Genomic DNA, 16443 nt, shown 5'->3' with positions numbered 1-16443 from the left:
GTATGGTCATGAGAAACCTGGAAAAGTCAGGGAAAACAATTTGTTACGCTGAGTTTACAATAATTCATCTGCTAAGAAATAATGTTCACAAGCATGCACATGCTCAGTCTGTCTATCTATATCAGTGTTTCTCAAACAGTGGTCCGCGGACGGTGGTCCCCTAGTGGTCCGTGAGTAGATTTATCTTTTTTCCCTTTTTTTCCCTCCCACTATCCAATCAGATACATTTTATGTTTTCTGGGAAATGGAAGGTCAGATCGCGATGCGTAATAAGGACTATATGTATTTTTTCACCCCGAATCCAACACCACCCTCGTGTCTCTACGAGTTACGGTTGCGGAGATAGGTCCACTCTGCATGCAGGGCTACAGGAGAGAGACAGAGTAGGCTACAGCGGGGGGTTGGGAGTTCCAAGTTACTGACCAAACACTCTATTTCAGTGATTGCCGTCAGAATATAGAGCCATTTAACACTTATTTGAACACAAAAACATCACTGAATGCAACTTTAAGATGGCAACAGATAGCCTATTTGACTTTGGCATTTTGTGCATTTATTGAACTTGAAAAAACTTTCTTTGAACTTTGAATATATTTGAACTGAAAAGGAGAAATAAATGTAAAAAAAAAAAAAAAGGTAAATGGACTAAAATAAATTGTATATATTTTTTATATCAGTTATCTTGTTTTCATAATTGTGGGAATCCAGAAATTTGATTAATTGTACAGCCTAATGCTATTTGTCATTTAATTAGCCTGTAATTTGTCATTTACAGTTGAAGTAGTATGTAGGCCTATTGTTTTTGGGGATGTTTTGGGAGTTAGGTAGTCCCGAGTTTTTTTTTACATTACATTATGTCATTTAGCAGACGCTTTTGTCCAAAGCGACTTACAATATCACAATTTGTCAACAGTACAGAAAACCACTATGCAACACAATCAATGACCGCTAAGATATTTTGATAGACTAGCACCATGTAGGAAGTAGTTTGAGAAGGAATAATGCTACAATAATGTAGCATTAGTAGGTTTTTTTGTTTTTTTTATAGATGTTAGTTCAAGAAGGGCCCAAGTGTAGCCTGAAAAGGTGAGTTTTTAGTCTCCGCCGAAAGATTGGCAGTGATTCGGCCGTTCTGACCGAAGGGGGGAGCTCATTCCACCATTGAGGGGCCAGGTACAAGAAGAGTCGCGATCGGGACGAGCGACTTTTGAGCCCACGTAGCGGTGGAGGAGCGAGGCGATCTGGACGGGTGGAGGAGCGGAGGGAGCGATGAGAAGTTTGGAATTTGACCATGGACTGCAGATAGGAAAGGGCTGACATGTGGACTGCCCTGTAGGCCAGTACCAGTGTCTTGAATTTGATGCGAGCCGAGATGGGAAGCCAGTGAAGGTCACGGAAGAGGGGAGTGACATGAGATAATTTTGGTTGGTTGAACACCAAAAGGGCTGCAGCGTTCTGGATGAGCTGAAGCGGTCGGATGGCTGCAGCAGGAAGAACATTGCAGTAGTCCAAGCGAGAGATGACAAGTGCCTGGACCAGGACTTGTGTTGCTTCCCTTGTGAGAAACGGACGGATTTTGCGGATGTTGTACAGGGAGAACCTACAGGAGCGGGCAGTTGCTGCGATGTAGGCTGAGTTGGACAGCTGATTGTCAAGGATCACTCCAAGGTTCTTAGCTGTTTGAGAGGGAAACACAGTAGTGTTGCCGATGGAGATGGAAAGGTCGGTGAGGGGACAGTCTTTCCCGGGGAGGAAGAGTAGCTCTGTCTTACCAAGATTCAGCTTGAGATGGTGGGCAGACATCCAAGCACTAATGTCTTTGAGGCATGCAGCGATACGTGCCTTGATTTGGGTGTCTGAGGGGGGGGAAGAGAGGTAGAGCTGAGTGTCGTCAGCATAGCAGTGATAAGAGAAGCCATGAGACGAGATCACATGGCCAAGAGATCTGACAGAGAAGGAATAGCAAGGGGCCCAGGACTGAGCCCTGGGGCACACCTGTGCTACGAGTACAGGATCTGGATAGGGATCCTCGCCATAGAACCTGGTATGAGCGGTTAGAGAGATAGGAGGCAAACCAGGAGAGTGCAGATCCTGAGATGCCTAGATCAGAGAGAGAGAGAAGAATCTGGTGATTCACTGTATCAAAAGCTGCAGACAAGTCAAGGAGGACAAGGACAGAGGAGAGGGATGAGGCCTTAGCAGTGTGTAGGGCCTCAGTGACTGAAAGGAGAGCTGTCTCAGTAGAGTGAGAAGCCTTGAAGCCAGTCGGGAGGCGCCAAGGTCCCGACTGCAATACTCCCGACGCGTCGGGAGTATTGCAGCTATTGACTGGAGGGGGGAAGGAAGAGCTGATGTCATCTACCTTCTTAGCAAAGAAGGTTACAAAATCATCAGCAGAGAGGGAGGATGGTGGGGGAGGTGAGGGAGGGTTGAGGAGAGAGGAGAAGGTGGAAAATAATTTGCTGGGGTTGGAGGCAGAGGACTGGATTTCAGAAATGAAGAATGAGGTTAGAGTGGATAAGGTGGTAAGCAGAGAGATCCCTGGGGTTCTGTGTTTTTCTCCATTTCCTCTCAGCTGCCCGAAGCTCTGTTCGATGAGATCGCAGAGATTCAGACAACCAAGGAGCAGGGGGAGAGGATTGAGGAGGTTTCGAGGTGAGAGGGCAGAGAGAGTCAAGAGCAGAGGAGAGGGAGGAAAAAAGAGTAGTGGAAACCTCCTGGGTGGATAGGAGAGAGAACTGCTCAGCTGAAGGGATCAGGGACAGGACAGCCGAGGAGAGAGCTGTCGGTGATAGAGTTTTTAGGTTGCGTCGGGTTGTGATAGTATGAGTGGGAGCTGGGAGGGGTTTGGGGAGGGAGATGGGAAGGGTTATAAAAGTTATAAAGTGATGATCGGATACAGGGAGAGGAGTGACAGTGAGGTTGGAAGTGCAGCAGGATCGGGTGAAGACCAGGTCAAGCAGGTTCCCTGCCTTATGAGTGGGTAAAGATAGAGAGAGGGAGAGATCGAAGGATGAGAAGAAGTTAAGGAAGAGGGGGGATTGCAGGGTTACCGCCTGGATGTTGAAGTCACCCAGAAGAATGAGAATAAGAATAAGAATAAGAATGCCATCCTCAGGAAAGACGGAGAGGAGGGTATCCATCTCATAAAGGAAGTTACCAAGCAGACCAGGCGGGCGGTAGATCACTACCATGTTGAGCTTGACGGGTAGGGAAACAGCAACTGCATGGGACTCAAACGAGGATATACAGAGATGAGAGGAATGATCGTGTAGGTCCATTTTGATGAAATGAGGAGACCAGTACCACCCCCACGCCCAGAGGCTCTGGGGGTTTGGGAGAAAGAGTAAGCCACAGAGAGTGCGGCTGGAGTAGCAGTATTCTCAGGTGTGATCCAGGTCTCTGTTAGAGCTAGAAAATGGAGGGATTGAGATAGAGCATGAGCTGAGATGGTCTCAGTTTTCTTAACAGCTGACTGACAGTTCCAGAGTCCTGCAGTAATAGTACAGGGACTACTTGTGCGCTTTGGGTAGGAACAACTACATGGGTTACTACATCTAAAGTTGCCATATCTATGGCGTCTACGAGCTGATGTTACAACGGGGATGGGGGAAAGACACATAGGTAGAAGATTAGGTAGTTCGTAAAAAAGAAGTAACACAAAGCCCTATTCTCTGGCCTACCCTCGATGGACTCCAGAGAGACGCAGATAGACTCAATTGTCTTCGTGCCCAGAGGCTGTCGCTAGAGCTGTCGCTCTAGAGTGACTGTGCCAAGAAGTACTGACCTGGGAGGGGGCTAGGTCACACCCTGGCAAATTATCTTACCACTTCGCAGCTGAACACAGAAATGAACCAGCTTGAACTCCTCAGTATCAATCACTGACTAATTACCCAGTATAGGAGAGAATGGCAGCAAAATTAGTCTACTCACCAAAAACACAGCAACTAGAATCCAGCAGAGACCAAGCTGACAGAGTTATACACACAGTGAGATCCTTTCTTGAAGACAAGTTTGTGAGACTGGAGTGGAAGCACCTTGCTCACAGGTTATATGCTCGGGGGCTAGGCCACACCCTGGCAAATTATCTTACCACTTCACAGCTGAACACAGAAATGAACCAGCTTGAAGTCCTCAGTATCAATCACTTGACTAATTACCCAGTATTTTTACCGAGTATTTGTATTGGTTAAGTGGTCCTTGGTCTATAAAAGTTTGAGAAACACTGATCTATATGTACTGGTTCACTATTATTTAGGCTATACAGTAGGGTTGGGCGATGGGACGAATAGCCTATATAAGCTATCTGCAATTGAGTCCACCGTCGGTTGCTTTTGTTGGGTGACCTTTCACGTGATTGTTGTCATTTTAATTTCTAGTTTAATGGTGAGAGAGACCGACAGACGGAGAGAGAGAGAGCTCTGTCTGACATGCGGCTCGGCCCACACACACACACACACCAGCGTTGAGGTTAAGCAGTGAGAGAGGGGGAAACGGAGCAGAAACACGCTCACCTGGGAATACGAGGCAGGATGACAGCAGATTAATAGCAATGCGTCCTCGCATTTAAAATAACTGCCCAAATCCGACTGAAGCAAATGAAACTCAAACTATAAAGCAGCCATAGATATGATTCAGACACTTTTTCCCACTCTATCTGCCTGTCTGTCTCTCTACCTGCATGTTTGTTTAGTGTGCGTATGTGTTGTAAAGAGGTTTCATTTGCGTTCGTGTCATTTTCATCGGCTCCGTCCCCAAATTAATTTTCATCGTCCCCGGCGCTATTTTTAACGTCCCCGGGATGACGGGAGGTCCTGTCAAGTCCTGGTTAAGTGTGTATAGCCTCTTATAAACATGAACTGCGGATTATAACGGTAGAATCAGGTCCGACTATCTGCTGCAGTTACCCTGACACATGACTCAATAAACCGCTTAATCACTTTCTAAACATGGGGAGAAGCTCCGCCGCGGTTTGGAGCACAGTGCTGCTGCCTACTGCAGAGGACAAGTAGGCTACAGCATAGGCTACAATTCTCTGCTCTGGAGAGTGTCCGTGTTATCGTCCTCCATGCTGCTCTGCTGCGCTCGCGAGTCGCACTTTGAAGTGAAAAGGGGAGGGGAGGAAAACTCTGGAAGCGTCTTTCATACATAGAAATGCAAATGATAGAATGTGCACTGCATGTAGCGCGATTCTAACGATCTGTCTGGAAAGGCAGATCGTGGACCCATTCTAATCTTTAACGATCTAAGATCGTCATATCACCCACCCCTAGGTCAGGTCACATTATAAATAAATAAAAAAAGTTTGGAAACTTGTGTTTGGATGATCAAACCCCTGACGTTTGCAGACGACACGACGGTCATCTGCATCATCCGTGAGTCTGCATACAGACGGGAGGTTGAACGGTTGGCCCTCATGGTGCAGTCAGAACAACCTGGAGCTGAGCAAGCTTAAAACCGTAGAGATTATAGTGGACTTCAGGAGGAGTCCCCCAGCACTAACCCCCCCGCCCCCCTCCCCCCAAACATACTCGGCAGCACTGTGTCTTCAGTGGAAACGTACAAGTTCCTGGGATCCACAATCTCCGAGGAGGACATAAAGTGGGAGTCCAATGTAGTCACAATCATCAAATCATCAGCAGAGGATGTACTTTATATACACCAACTCAGGCGGTACAAACTGCCGCAGCAGCTGCTGCTGCTGATCCAGTTCTACACTGCCATCATCCAGTCCATCCTCTGCAACTCCATCACTGTCTGGTTTGGGTCTGCCACATCATTGGCGCAAACCTGCATCCATCCAGGACTTGTACTCCTCCAGAGTCAAAAAATGGGCAGGAAAGATCATCACAGAGACCCATCTCACCCTGGACATGACCTGTTCGAACTCCTCCCCTCTGGTAGGTGGTATAGACTACTGTACACCAAAACAACCAGACATAAGAACAGTTTCTTCCAGGCCATCACTTTGATGAACACTTAAACCAGTCACTTGATCACTTCACTTGAACACTTCGCTGATGTGCACTTGAATCACTTTACCTGTTGCACCTACCTCATGCACACAATCACCCTCAACACACAAACACACATGCATGCACACACGCACACACACTACTCTAAGGTGAAACATGTTAACTGCAATAACTGTCTCAAAGCTTTGCTTATATAAATTAGATCGATAAATATCTGTGCAACATCTGACTTACAGTATAGGCTTGTTTACAATCCAGTGTGGTTTAGATATACTTAGACTAGGGTGACCAGACGTCCCCGATTTTCGGGGACAGTCCCCGATTTCGGTGCTCTGTCCCCGGCTGGAGCTGTCCCCGAAAATGTCCCCGATTTTGGCCACAAAGTCAAATAATAATACTGGCAAGAAACTCGATAACAGAGCATTTGCGGCACCACAAAAGCCTGTCGTTGTGCGCACGTTGTGCAAAGTGCTGCCTGTGTGTGACAGAGTAGATCACAGAGTAGATGTTCTCCCTCTGCCCGTGCCGTGGTTTTCCCAGGACCCAGCCGCCCGCAACCGCAATCTTCATTTGAGAAATCTGGTCACCTTAACTTAGACTGTACATAGGTATACAATTTCACTCTACATCACACTTATTGTATATGCTGTATTGTAAATAGCAGTTAACTTGTTTTATGTACCACTGTCAGTGTCCTTGTTTGTTTGATCGAGCTTGTATGCATACCTTTTCTTTTTCCTGTGCAAGTACATTGAGAACAACGTATAGCTGAGTCAAATTCCTTGTATGTCTACATACAGTACTTGGCCAATAAAGCTGATTCTGTATATCTCTGCTGTTACTGTATCCTCAGTATTGTATCTTATCTTATCCACCTTATTTCTAGCTGCCATGATACCTATGGGTGCTTCTTCCGGTGTAATCCTCCCAGCCTTGTTGCTGACAGCTTGACACCCGTCTGTAATGTTTCAAAGCTGCAGGCGAACGGAGCAAATCACAAATCAGGTCCAGCTTGGTAAAAATCTTGTCGATAAATATCACTTTAAGAGCGCAATGCATCATGTGTAATCGCTAACTGTGGCTAATGTTAGCGGCTAGCTAGCTATGTTACATGGCAGTAAAACGCCACTGAATGACCAAATTGATATAACTTTTAACCATTTCAAGTAACACTGTTTCCATACGGAACCCCAGCGTTGGTTAGTTGTTTATAACGTGACTATAATTTATAAAGTTTATAACGTACTCCGGTTTCCGGTTTATAATTCGGATACAGCCAAAGAGTATAACAAAGGAAATGGCAAGCTGCAACAATCAAGTCACGTTAAACCGGACCTTGTACCCATAATTATTTTACAGCGTTGCATTCAAAAATAAGGTGGATAGGAAAGTCTGTTAATCTCTTTACAGTGCTGTCTCATTTGTAAGGATCCTACATTTGTGGGATGCAGCAGCACAGCTGAATATGCAAGTAGCACCAAAGTCAAATGTGACAAATTGCCCTGCCAATGTCAAACAGTGTATCCTCCTGTTGTCTTGACTCTATTGTTTTGAGTTGTTTGGGGGATTGAATGATTGAACTCTCTATCAGTAACAAGGAACAACTAGAAAAGCGCACTCAGTAGAGTGCAGATCTCCAGCAGGCAGCGCTCCGCCTAACCATGGCCAAACCGAAACCCAACTGTGAGGGGACCCGCAACATGAAACACCAGCTAGCGGGAGACCAAATTTGGACACAACATACGTTAACATCGACCTCCTTCCAGGCAAAACATATGTTTACTGTAGTGTTGCACGGTTTGTTTGTACGTTTGGCTCGTTCATGCAGATCTGCACACCAAGCAAAGCCAAGTGGTTTGTAGGAATTAAAGCAAAGATTGTCCCTTTGTGCTTTAATTATTCTTTTTTGTTTTTTGATTAGGGGATGCAGTTACGCGATGAAGGATGGGATTGTTTCTCAAGGGCAGTCTGACTGATTGTATTCCTGTGTATATGTTTTCATTACACTGGGCCAAATAATAGTCTTTATTTATTATGTATTTATTTATGTGATTATTATTAATTTATTGATTTATATATTTTTTCTTTCTAGATTTATATCGTTATTATTAGGGGTCGACCGATTATTGGTTTGGCCGATTATTATGGCCGATATTCATCATTTTGCCGATTATCTGTATCGGCATTTTCATTGGCTGTTTGCCGATATAATAATTTAATAAAAAAATGCGCTAATTTGCGGCTGCTGCACCTGGAAGAAACCTCTCCTACAGTAGTTCCCTCTGTGTGTGATCTAGAGCAATGTCCCGCCCACAGTGCTATCTGATTGGTTACACATCAAGCAATAGCCTATCAGAGGGCTCACAGATGAAATCTTGACACCTCACCTCAGTGCTCTCTGTTCAGCGCAGCCTGCACTGGACAGAGGGACAGAGGAGGCTGCTTGTAAGCGAGAGCAGCGGACTTGACTAGTTGGCTGCTGTGTGTCACACTGTGTTAAGGTAAAGCAGCAGATATTGCCATGCCGAAGTTGTAATAAAGTGAATATACATCATAATTACCTACGCTGACATTGCAAAAACACCACGATCTTATGAGCGATTCGTATGAAGCGCTGCCTGGCAGGCAGCCTCGCACAGTGCAAAGTGTGGAGATAGGTCTGTCTATGTGAGAGAGAAGAAGCAGTTTCATTGAAAATGCGCGCAAGATACACAGAACAGATAACAGAGATTATTTGTGTACTGGTAGCATAATATATCTTTGAGTAACGTTGGTGCCTGCAGTGCTGTGCAACTCAAACTTATCACCACCGCAGTTGAAAAGGGCAATAGCCTAGTAACCTCACAAAGCATTGTATGGGGCACTAGTTTTTTATTCCATAGTAGCGTGTGTCCACGGTGTAGCGTCGCTGTTTTTGAATCAAATGGCCATGGTTGTCAGTAGCGAAGCTGTTTTATTGATCCAGTCGCGCTGCGTGTCTGAAAAATACATTGGCAGGCATGTCTGGGCAAGCTGCAGAGCGGATTTTTTTCTGTTCTCTGCCTGTTTGGAACAAGGAACCGAATAAACTAGGACGAGACATTTCGTCAGCGGACTGTCTGTTTGTTTGGAATGAAACAAGGAACCGAATAAACGAGGATTAGACATTTCGTCAGCGGACTCTCTGTTTGGAATGAAACAAGGAACCGAATAAACGAGGATGAGACATTACGTCAGCGGATGCACGGATGAACGTGTTTGTTTCAGTATTCTCCTTTGAGAGCCTGGGGGTGAGGTTAGTGTCAGGTGTAAGCGGAGGGAAACCCTCTATTATTTTGTTACTGTAGTGAGTCGGTGTTAGTTTGTTAAAAGTATAAGTCCACAGCTTTATCTTGATAATATGCCCAAGTCTCCACTAGATTGAGCACACACACACACACACACACACACACACACACACACACACACACACACACACACACAACTTTGCTTAATGTTAATAGTGTGACTATTTTCAATTAATATTGCAGATGGATGAACTGAAGAAAATGCATTTTAACAATGGGTCGTGTTATTCAAAATTTTGACACCAAGATTTTCCATTTTACTGCAAATGTATATCGGTTCCAAAATATCGGTTATCGGTCTGCTTGACTCGCGATAATCGGTATCGGTATCGGCCATGAAAAAACCATATCGGTCAATCCCTAGTTATTATTTTGTGTGTGTGCGTGCGACGCGTGCCTTATAGGTACTGTATACACTGTATACTATGCAGGACACCAAAAAATACCTTTAGATATTAACTCACATTTATAGCAATGACTTAAATCTGGTGTACAAAGACTAGAAATTAAATCATCACTGAGGGCCTATTTCTGTAACCCCTGTCCAGGCATTATGCTATATCAGCTGAACATATTATCCAGCATTAAGACGCTACAGAATCCCTCTCTTCAACAAAGCCACCATAAATTAGCTAGTAAACACCATAAACTGTATTCCACACATCCATACAAACAATATTGTTATATAACACAGCCCAGAAATAAGTGTTGCCTACATAGTGGAGAGAAAACACACCATGGCAATGTCTTCCTGTCACTTCCAGTGAGAGGTGAACAGGCACTGCACTAGTTACAAACAAGCATTAACAAGCAGCCACATGGCGGGCAAGTCCACCACATGGCCGAACACAATGTAAGCATCACCTTGAGGAAAAACAAACAGATATTAGATTACTTACTGGTTGTTTGCACGCACACAGCCTTAAACAACTCCCAGCAGTAGGATAAACAAGCCCCAGCAAGTGGCTCAACAAATACTTTCTCAATAAATCTTTGGCCAGCAGCACTGCTCTTCTTACTTTCACTTTCGCGCACACTTCACTTTCACTTTTGCTGTGCTGATGGTCTCTTGCGCCAGTCCAGCCTACCCGCCTCGCCTCCCTGCACTGGTCTCTGATTGACACAGGCAAGCGAGAGGAGAGGAGGAACACATGCACACACACACCCGATGGAAAACATGATCTCCCCCTGGTGATTCTCGCCTGGTGGAGATAACAAGGTCACATGTTGCTGTGCGATGGAATTCCATTCCTCAACCGTCGCAGGTCAGCCAATGTGGTTGTGTTGGTCACTAGCAGTAAGCTACAGCATGCCCGAGCTGATCCCACAAGTGTTCAATAGACCCTTCTCATGGGGGCCATTTTGTGTCGTAATGGCAGGGTAAACACAGGTGCAAGCAACACACTAATGAGGGTTTCCAATTTCCATGATTGGAAGTTGGAAACCCTCATTAGTGTTTTGCCTGCACCTGTGTTTACCCTGCGATTTCGACACAAAATGGCCCCCGTGAGAAGGGTCTATAGGGCACCTGATTAGCAGTCCAGATTAGCTGGAGCATGTGTTTTCTTAAATGGGGCCTGATTGGCAGCACCTGGAGCAGCCTGCTGGGTGTTGCTCTTGACCAAAGTGGTCATTTGGTGCCTGCTCCAAACATGCCATGGTTATCCAATCTGGATATAGGGCAGGTTGAAGAAATTATTGAGTAATTAGTGGGCCATTAGCCACAAGGAAAACCATGTATATCAGTATATGTAATGTCTGATTCATTGCGAATGGCTCGATAAATTGTCAATTTCCAATTGTCCCGTTTCTATTGCTTATGAAGAGCCACAAAACCTCCACAAAACCTGCACAGTGCTTTATAAAAGTATTTAGTAAAAACATACATAATTAAGAGTTAATGAATTTAAAAAGATTACAGACTTTAGAAACTAAAAGTAAAAGTATCCAAAAAAGCTACAGTAATGTGAGTAAATGCAATTAGTTACTTCCACCCAGATCAGTACCCCACCCATGTCTTACCTGTGGCAAATCATCGCTCTGCAGCCTCTCTTGGTCAGCGGTGGTTGGCACTTCTTCTAGTTCTCGATTTAAACTGAGTCGGTTTTCCTTCAGCTCCTCCCTCTCCTCCTCCTTAACCTTCTCCCACTCGTGCACTGCCTCACACTGGCGACTTGTTTGATCCATATATATCCTTGTCTCCTTTTCTAATGTGACAGATGTGTTTTCATCCGGCTCTATATTGTCCCGTGTTGTTAGCTGGGAAACATGCACTTCAGTCTTTGTGTGGATTTCCACCATCCTAACAGACATTTCACCTAGACTCTTGGGTCCATCATGTATATCATGTTTCACCTTCAACTCCTCAGCATGCTCTTCTTTGGTACCATGACCATTTACCTCTTTGGGTCTTTCTCCAGAGGGTTTGAGGAGCTCTGGCTGAGTCTCAGTTTGGCTTGGTTTCATTATCTCATGCTGAGATAAGTTGTTTTCTGTAGACACTGTTTCTGCCTCATGTGGCTGTGCTGTTTCTGAACCAGCAGGCAGAGTTATGAAGGGCTGAGCAGAGTCCCAGTTAGCCACATTCTCTTGCTGTGCCCGGTCAACATGCTTTCCTTCCGACTGATCTGGCTGTCTCTCGGTGACTCCTGTCTCAGGCAGATCGAGTACCACGTATCGCTTTTGAGTCTCGGGGGTGTTCTTCCATAATTTGTCTATGTAATCTGCCCCTGTAATCTGGGAGAGGGGTGATTGAGCCTGAGGTGCTGTACTGAAGTCCCTCTCTATAGGCTGGGAAACAGTTGGATCTGGGACCTCACTGGGTCTGACTTTAATCTCCTGCAACCCAGACAAGGTAATCTTACTGGGTGGAACAAAAGACTCTAGAGCTTCAGCATGAAGAGATGATGGAGTATCGGTTTCCAGTTTATCTGATGCCTGGACAAATGTAGTATCAACCCCTCCCAATCCAGTGGACAGAGTGCTTGTCTGTGGGTATGTTTCTGCTGTCTGTATATGAATGACATTGGTGTCTAGAATAACTGAGGCCACTTTCTTCACTGGAAGTCCCTGTGTTTTCTTATGGAGAACAGCACTTGGAGTGTCAGGGAGGGGAACTTGCTTAGATGGCTGATGGTCAGTGACATCAACCTGGACACAGCTCTTCTCAGATACTAGACATATCTCCTTTACAGTAGTTTGCTTCTCTTCTGTGGTTTGTAGAACAGTTGACTTGTCATAATAATCCTTGGTTGAAGGCTGTACATCACTAGGGGTCTCAGCTAACTGACTCTTGATCCCTGGTACGTGGATTTGTTGTGAGACAGTGTCCAGAATGAGCACGGCCACTTTATGGCCTTGCTCCAGCTCATGAAGAGGCACTTCTGTCCATGCTGTCTCTGTATCCTTTTCAAGAGTCATGGAAGTCTCTGGACTCTCAGAATATTTTGTTTGAATGGGTTCCAACTGAGTAGTTTTAATTGGGACAGTGACTGGCTCTGATGTTGGAGAAAGTTCTGGACTCTTCGACTTTCTCCTTGTCAGAACTGGCATAGTTTGCTCATCAGCAGCAATTTCAACCTGCATTATGTCAGGCCTAGAGGCTGTGGCAGATCTCAGAGTGTCACATTTGTAATTACTTTGTTCAGGGTCCGCGACGGTAGTACTAACATGAGCAGCAATTGCCTCTGAAACTGTAGAAAGTTCAGGACTCTTTGACTTTCTCCTCGCTGGTACAAGCTTAGTTTCTTCTACAACCACAATTTCAGTCTGCTCCCTGGAACTCAAGGAAGGCTTTTGACTGTCAGGCTCTTCCTTGGTCTGGGCAGCAATTGGCTCTAAAGTTGTGGCCAATTCATGACTCTTGGACTTTCTCCTGGCTGGTACAAGTATAGTTTGTTCCTCAACAGACATTTCAGTCTGCCCAGTGATCAACTCTGGAGGTGACGATGATTTCACACTCTCTGGTTCTTTCTTAGTTTTCTGAGGTTCCACATCAGTAGTTATATTATGGACAGCTGCTGGCTCTGAAGTTGTGGAAACTTCTGGACCCTTTAATTTTCTCCTATTTGGCACAGGCTTATGTTGCTCAACATCATCTGTTTCTGTGACTGGCTCTGCCGTTGGGAAAGTCTTCAGACTCTCAGGCAATTCCTTCTGTTCAGGTTCTTCTTCAGTAGGTGTTTTAGAAAGTTCTGGAGTCTTTTTTGACTTTCTCCTGGTGGGTACAGACAGACAGATAGTCTCTGTCTCTTTTTTAGTGTGTCCAGGCTCAACAACAGCAGTTCCAGTCTGATCTATGACTGACACTTGTGTTAGTATTTCAGGCTCCTCCTTGGTCTGTGCAGGCTCTGCATCAGTAGATGGAGCCTTGGACCTTCTCCTGGATGGTACAGGAGTAGTACTTTCCTCAACCACAGGTGCAGTCTGTCCTGTGACTGATTCTGGAGTTGCAGCAGTCATGGAAGCTTCTGTAGTCTTCAACTTTCTCCTCCTGTTTGGTGTAGGTTTTGTCTGCTCTACTAAAGCAGTCAGCTCTGCTGCGACAATCTCAGGAGACATTTCAGATGTTGTACTCTTGGCGTCTTCTTTGGTCAGTGTAAGCTCCTCGGCACTAGTCTGTTCAGGAGTAGTAGCTGCTTTTATAGTCTTAGACTCTGCCTCTACAGAAGTAGTGCTACGTTGCGCTGTAGTGGGTTCTGTAACAGATTTCTGACTCGTAGGTTTCCTCTTGCTTGGTGAAGGTTTGGTTTGCTCTACAACAGTAATTTCAGTCTGTTCTGCTGGTGTTTTAGCCTCAGTGTGTATGGTTTCAGCTGAAACTGAAAACTCCTCCTCGACAGATATCGATTTCTCCTTTTTGGAAGTTTTTTCCTGCTGTTTAACTTGAGGGCTCTCCTGGGCAGCAGAAGCACGCTTTTCCTCAGGTGAGCGCTTGTTTTTTCGTGGTGGAGCCACTACCGGTGTCTTTGTCTCCTCTGGTTTAACAGGAGGGAGTTCAAAGGACTGAGGGTCTTGTGACTTATTTTTACTCTTTTCATCAAGTTCCTGGAATGAAAGGATAAAATATGAATCGATAGAGAGGAAATGTTTAAATTGACTAAAACTTTCTAGAACACGACATGCAGTAATATTTAACAATACTAAATGAAGCCTTAAGATTAGGAACCATATTATATGATGTTATGTAATCGGATATGAAAAGACAGTAAGAGTGTTGTTCACATTAGTAGCTAAAGTTATAGTAGAGGTTATATACCGTCAGGTAATTTGTAATACGCACACTCCAAATAATATGTATTTACAGCTGCAAGTACTTTTTATTTTGGAAATGAAATGTACTTTTTTGGTTCTTTGTCCGAAGAATTCAATTCAATTCAATTCCACATATTTAAATCATATTAACCATACCTTCAGACTCTGGTTAAGAGAAGCAGTTTGTGTGTCTGCTTCCTTGAGTGTCTCTGAACCCTCTTTCCCCAGTCTCTCAAATAGTTCTGGCTTCAGAGAGTCCAGTAGAAACTGCTGGTGAGATAGCGCCTCCCGCAAGTTGAGTCGCATTTTCTCACCTTCCTCTAATGCCACCTAAGACCAGGAGGCAAGACAGAGACATGTTTGGACTTATGACTAAATTAATCCATGTTTCTGTGTGAAATACTGTATAGTGGGCAAGTGCAGTATATACGAAACTACTTGTATTGCAGAAAGTAAGATAATTTATTTAAGGTTAAGACTGCATAAATAAATTGTGTTGAAAAGCTGTGGACCACTGGTTTAGACACACGTTCCAGTCTCTGCTAATTGTGCTTAAGCAAGTGGATAAACGGTCAACAAATTACCTGCACAGGAGAAATGGACTCTGCTGGTTTCCTGTGGTTCCACTGCTGCAGGGCGTGAAGACAGTCTGTCAGGCAGCGAGCTGTGTTCACAGAGGAGGAACCCTGCCTCTCACTCAGCCGGGACTTTAGACTGGAGATCAAATCACATTTATTTTAAACACTTTTTGCAGTGTCATATTTAGGGCTGGGTATCGTTTAAGAAATTACAATACCACAAGCATACCAATACCAGCACCCGTGTGATACCGATACCAATACCAACAGAGTACTTCATTTGATACCTTTTTGTTTACCATAGCCATACTTTTGAATGTTTTAGTGGCATCTCGGCAGGCTGAATTGCCAATTCTGTCACATACGTACATTGTGCTCGACTTCACCACCACCGACCGTTTGGGTTGTAGCTGCTGCGGTAGTGGGCCAATCACATGTCGCATTAAATCGAAGAACGCTTGTGGTGATTGGCTGCGAGCAAAACCCTACAAATAGGTTTTTTTTCTAGATCTGTGTATAAAAAGGGTTGAATACAGGTACTGGAGAAGTTTCGATATAACTTGATACTGGGTTATTTCGGTTGAGTACCGATACCCAGCCCTAGTCGTATTATACTGTATATTGCACTACAAGGGTAATAGGAAAACCAAGAAAAGGGGTGAAAGAAAAACTAATTAACACCAACTGCACATAAAAGGAACTATTGCAATCATAATACAGAACAAACAAGTATCATCCTGACACAACAAATAAGTTAAGTGTGTGCATTTCTGTGTTTGTGTGTGTGTGTGTGTGTGTGTGTGTGTGTGTGTGTGTCTGTGTGTGCGTGTGCGTGTGTGCATGCGTGCGCGTGCGTTCACATGTCCTGATGCTTAGTTCAAGAAACTGCCCTGTGATAAGATGTATTTATATTTGGATGTCTCATAACTCAAAGAGAACCAATGAGAACCACTGTGGTATGCTCTCATGTAATAACCATTGAGAGCTGGATAGAAGGTGTGCCAGCTGAGAATTGATCAGAGAAGAATATGTTCAGGTAAAGTACAGTTTGAAATGTCCCAAGTGGTCAAGTGGACCCATGTGGGCTGGTTTGCGTCAGGCTTATGTGGTGACTCACCTGTTTTCCCTCTTCATTTTGTTTTTTTAACTGTTCATTCTTTGAGCCAAATTTACCCTCAGAATGATTTTGGAATGATATTTAATTTACTTAGTTTATTGATGTATTTTTAATAACAAAAGTACTGAGTTGGGTCCCGAAACCCAGTACCACTACCTTTACGACCGGTACCGAATTGCAACACATATTTAGGT

At 44.5% G+C, this 16443-nt stretch overlaps 1 protein-coding gene across 1 annotated transcript in view; it reads right to left on the bottom strand.

The window, feature by feature from the left end:
• The window catches only part of syne2b (spectrin repeat containing, nuclear envelope 2b), a gene marked incomplete at its 5' end in the record, with an annotated part of 121538 nt that overhangs the window by 63993 nt on the left and 41102 nt on the right, over positions 1 to 16443 (bottom strand). Inside the window, 3 exons of the mRNA XM_083633032.1 lie at positions 11324 to 14347; positions 14711 to 14884; positions 15139 to 15268. Coding sequence (XP_083489158.1) covers positions 11324 to 14347; positions 14711 to 14884; positions 15139 to 15268 — 3328 coding nt within the window. The remainder of the gene's footprint in view (positions 1 to 11323; positions 14348 to 14710; positions 14885 to 15138; positions 15269 to 16443) is intronic.

This window comes from Poromitra crassiceps (assembly GCF_964638095.1).
Source record: "Poromitra crassiceps genome assembly, chromosome: 3".
Taxonomy (NCBI): Eukaryota; Metazoa; Chordata; class Actinopteri; order Beryciformes; family Melamphaidae; genus Poromitra; species Poromitra crassiceps.
Note: the sequence above shows the minus strand (reverse complement) of the source record. Positions and strands in the feature narration are given on the sequence as shown.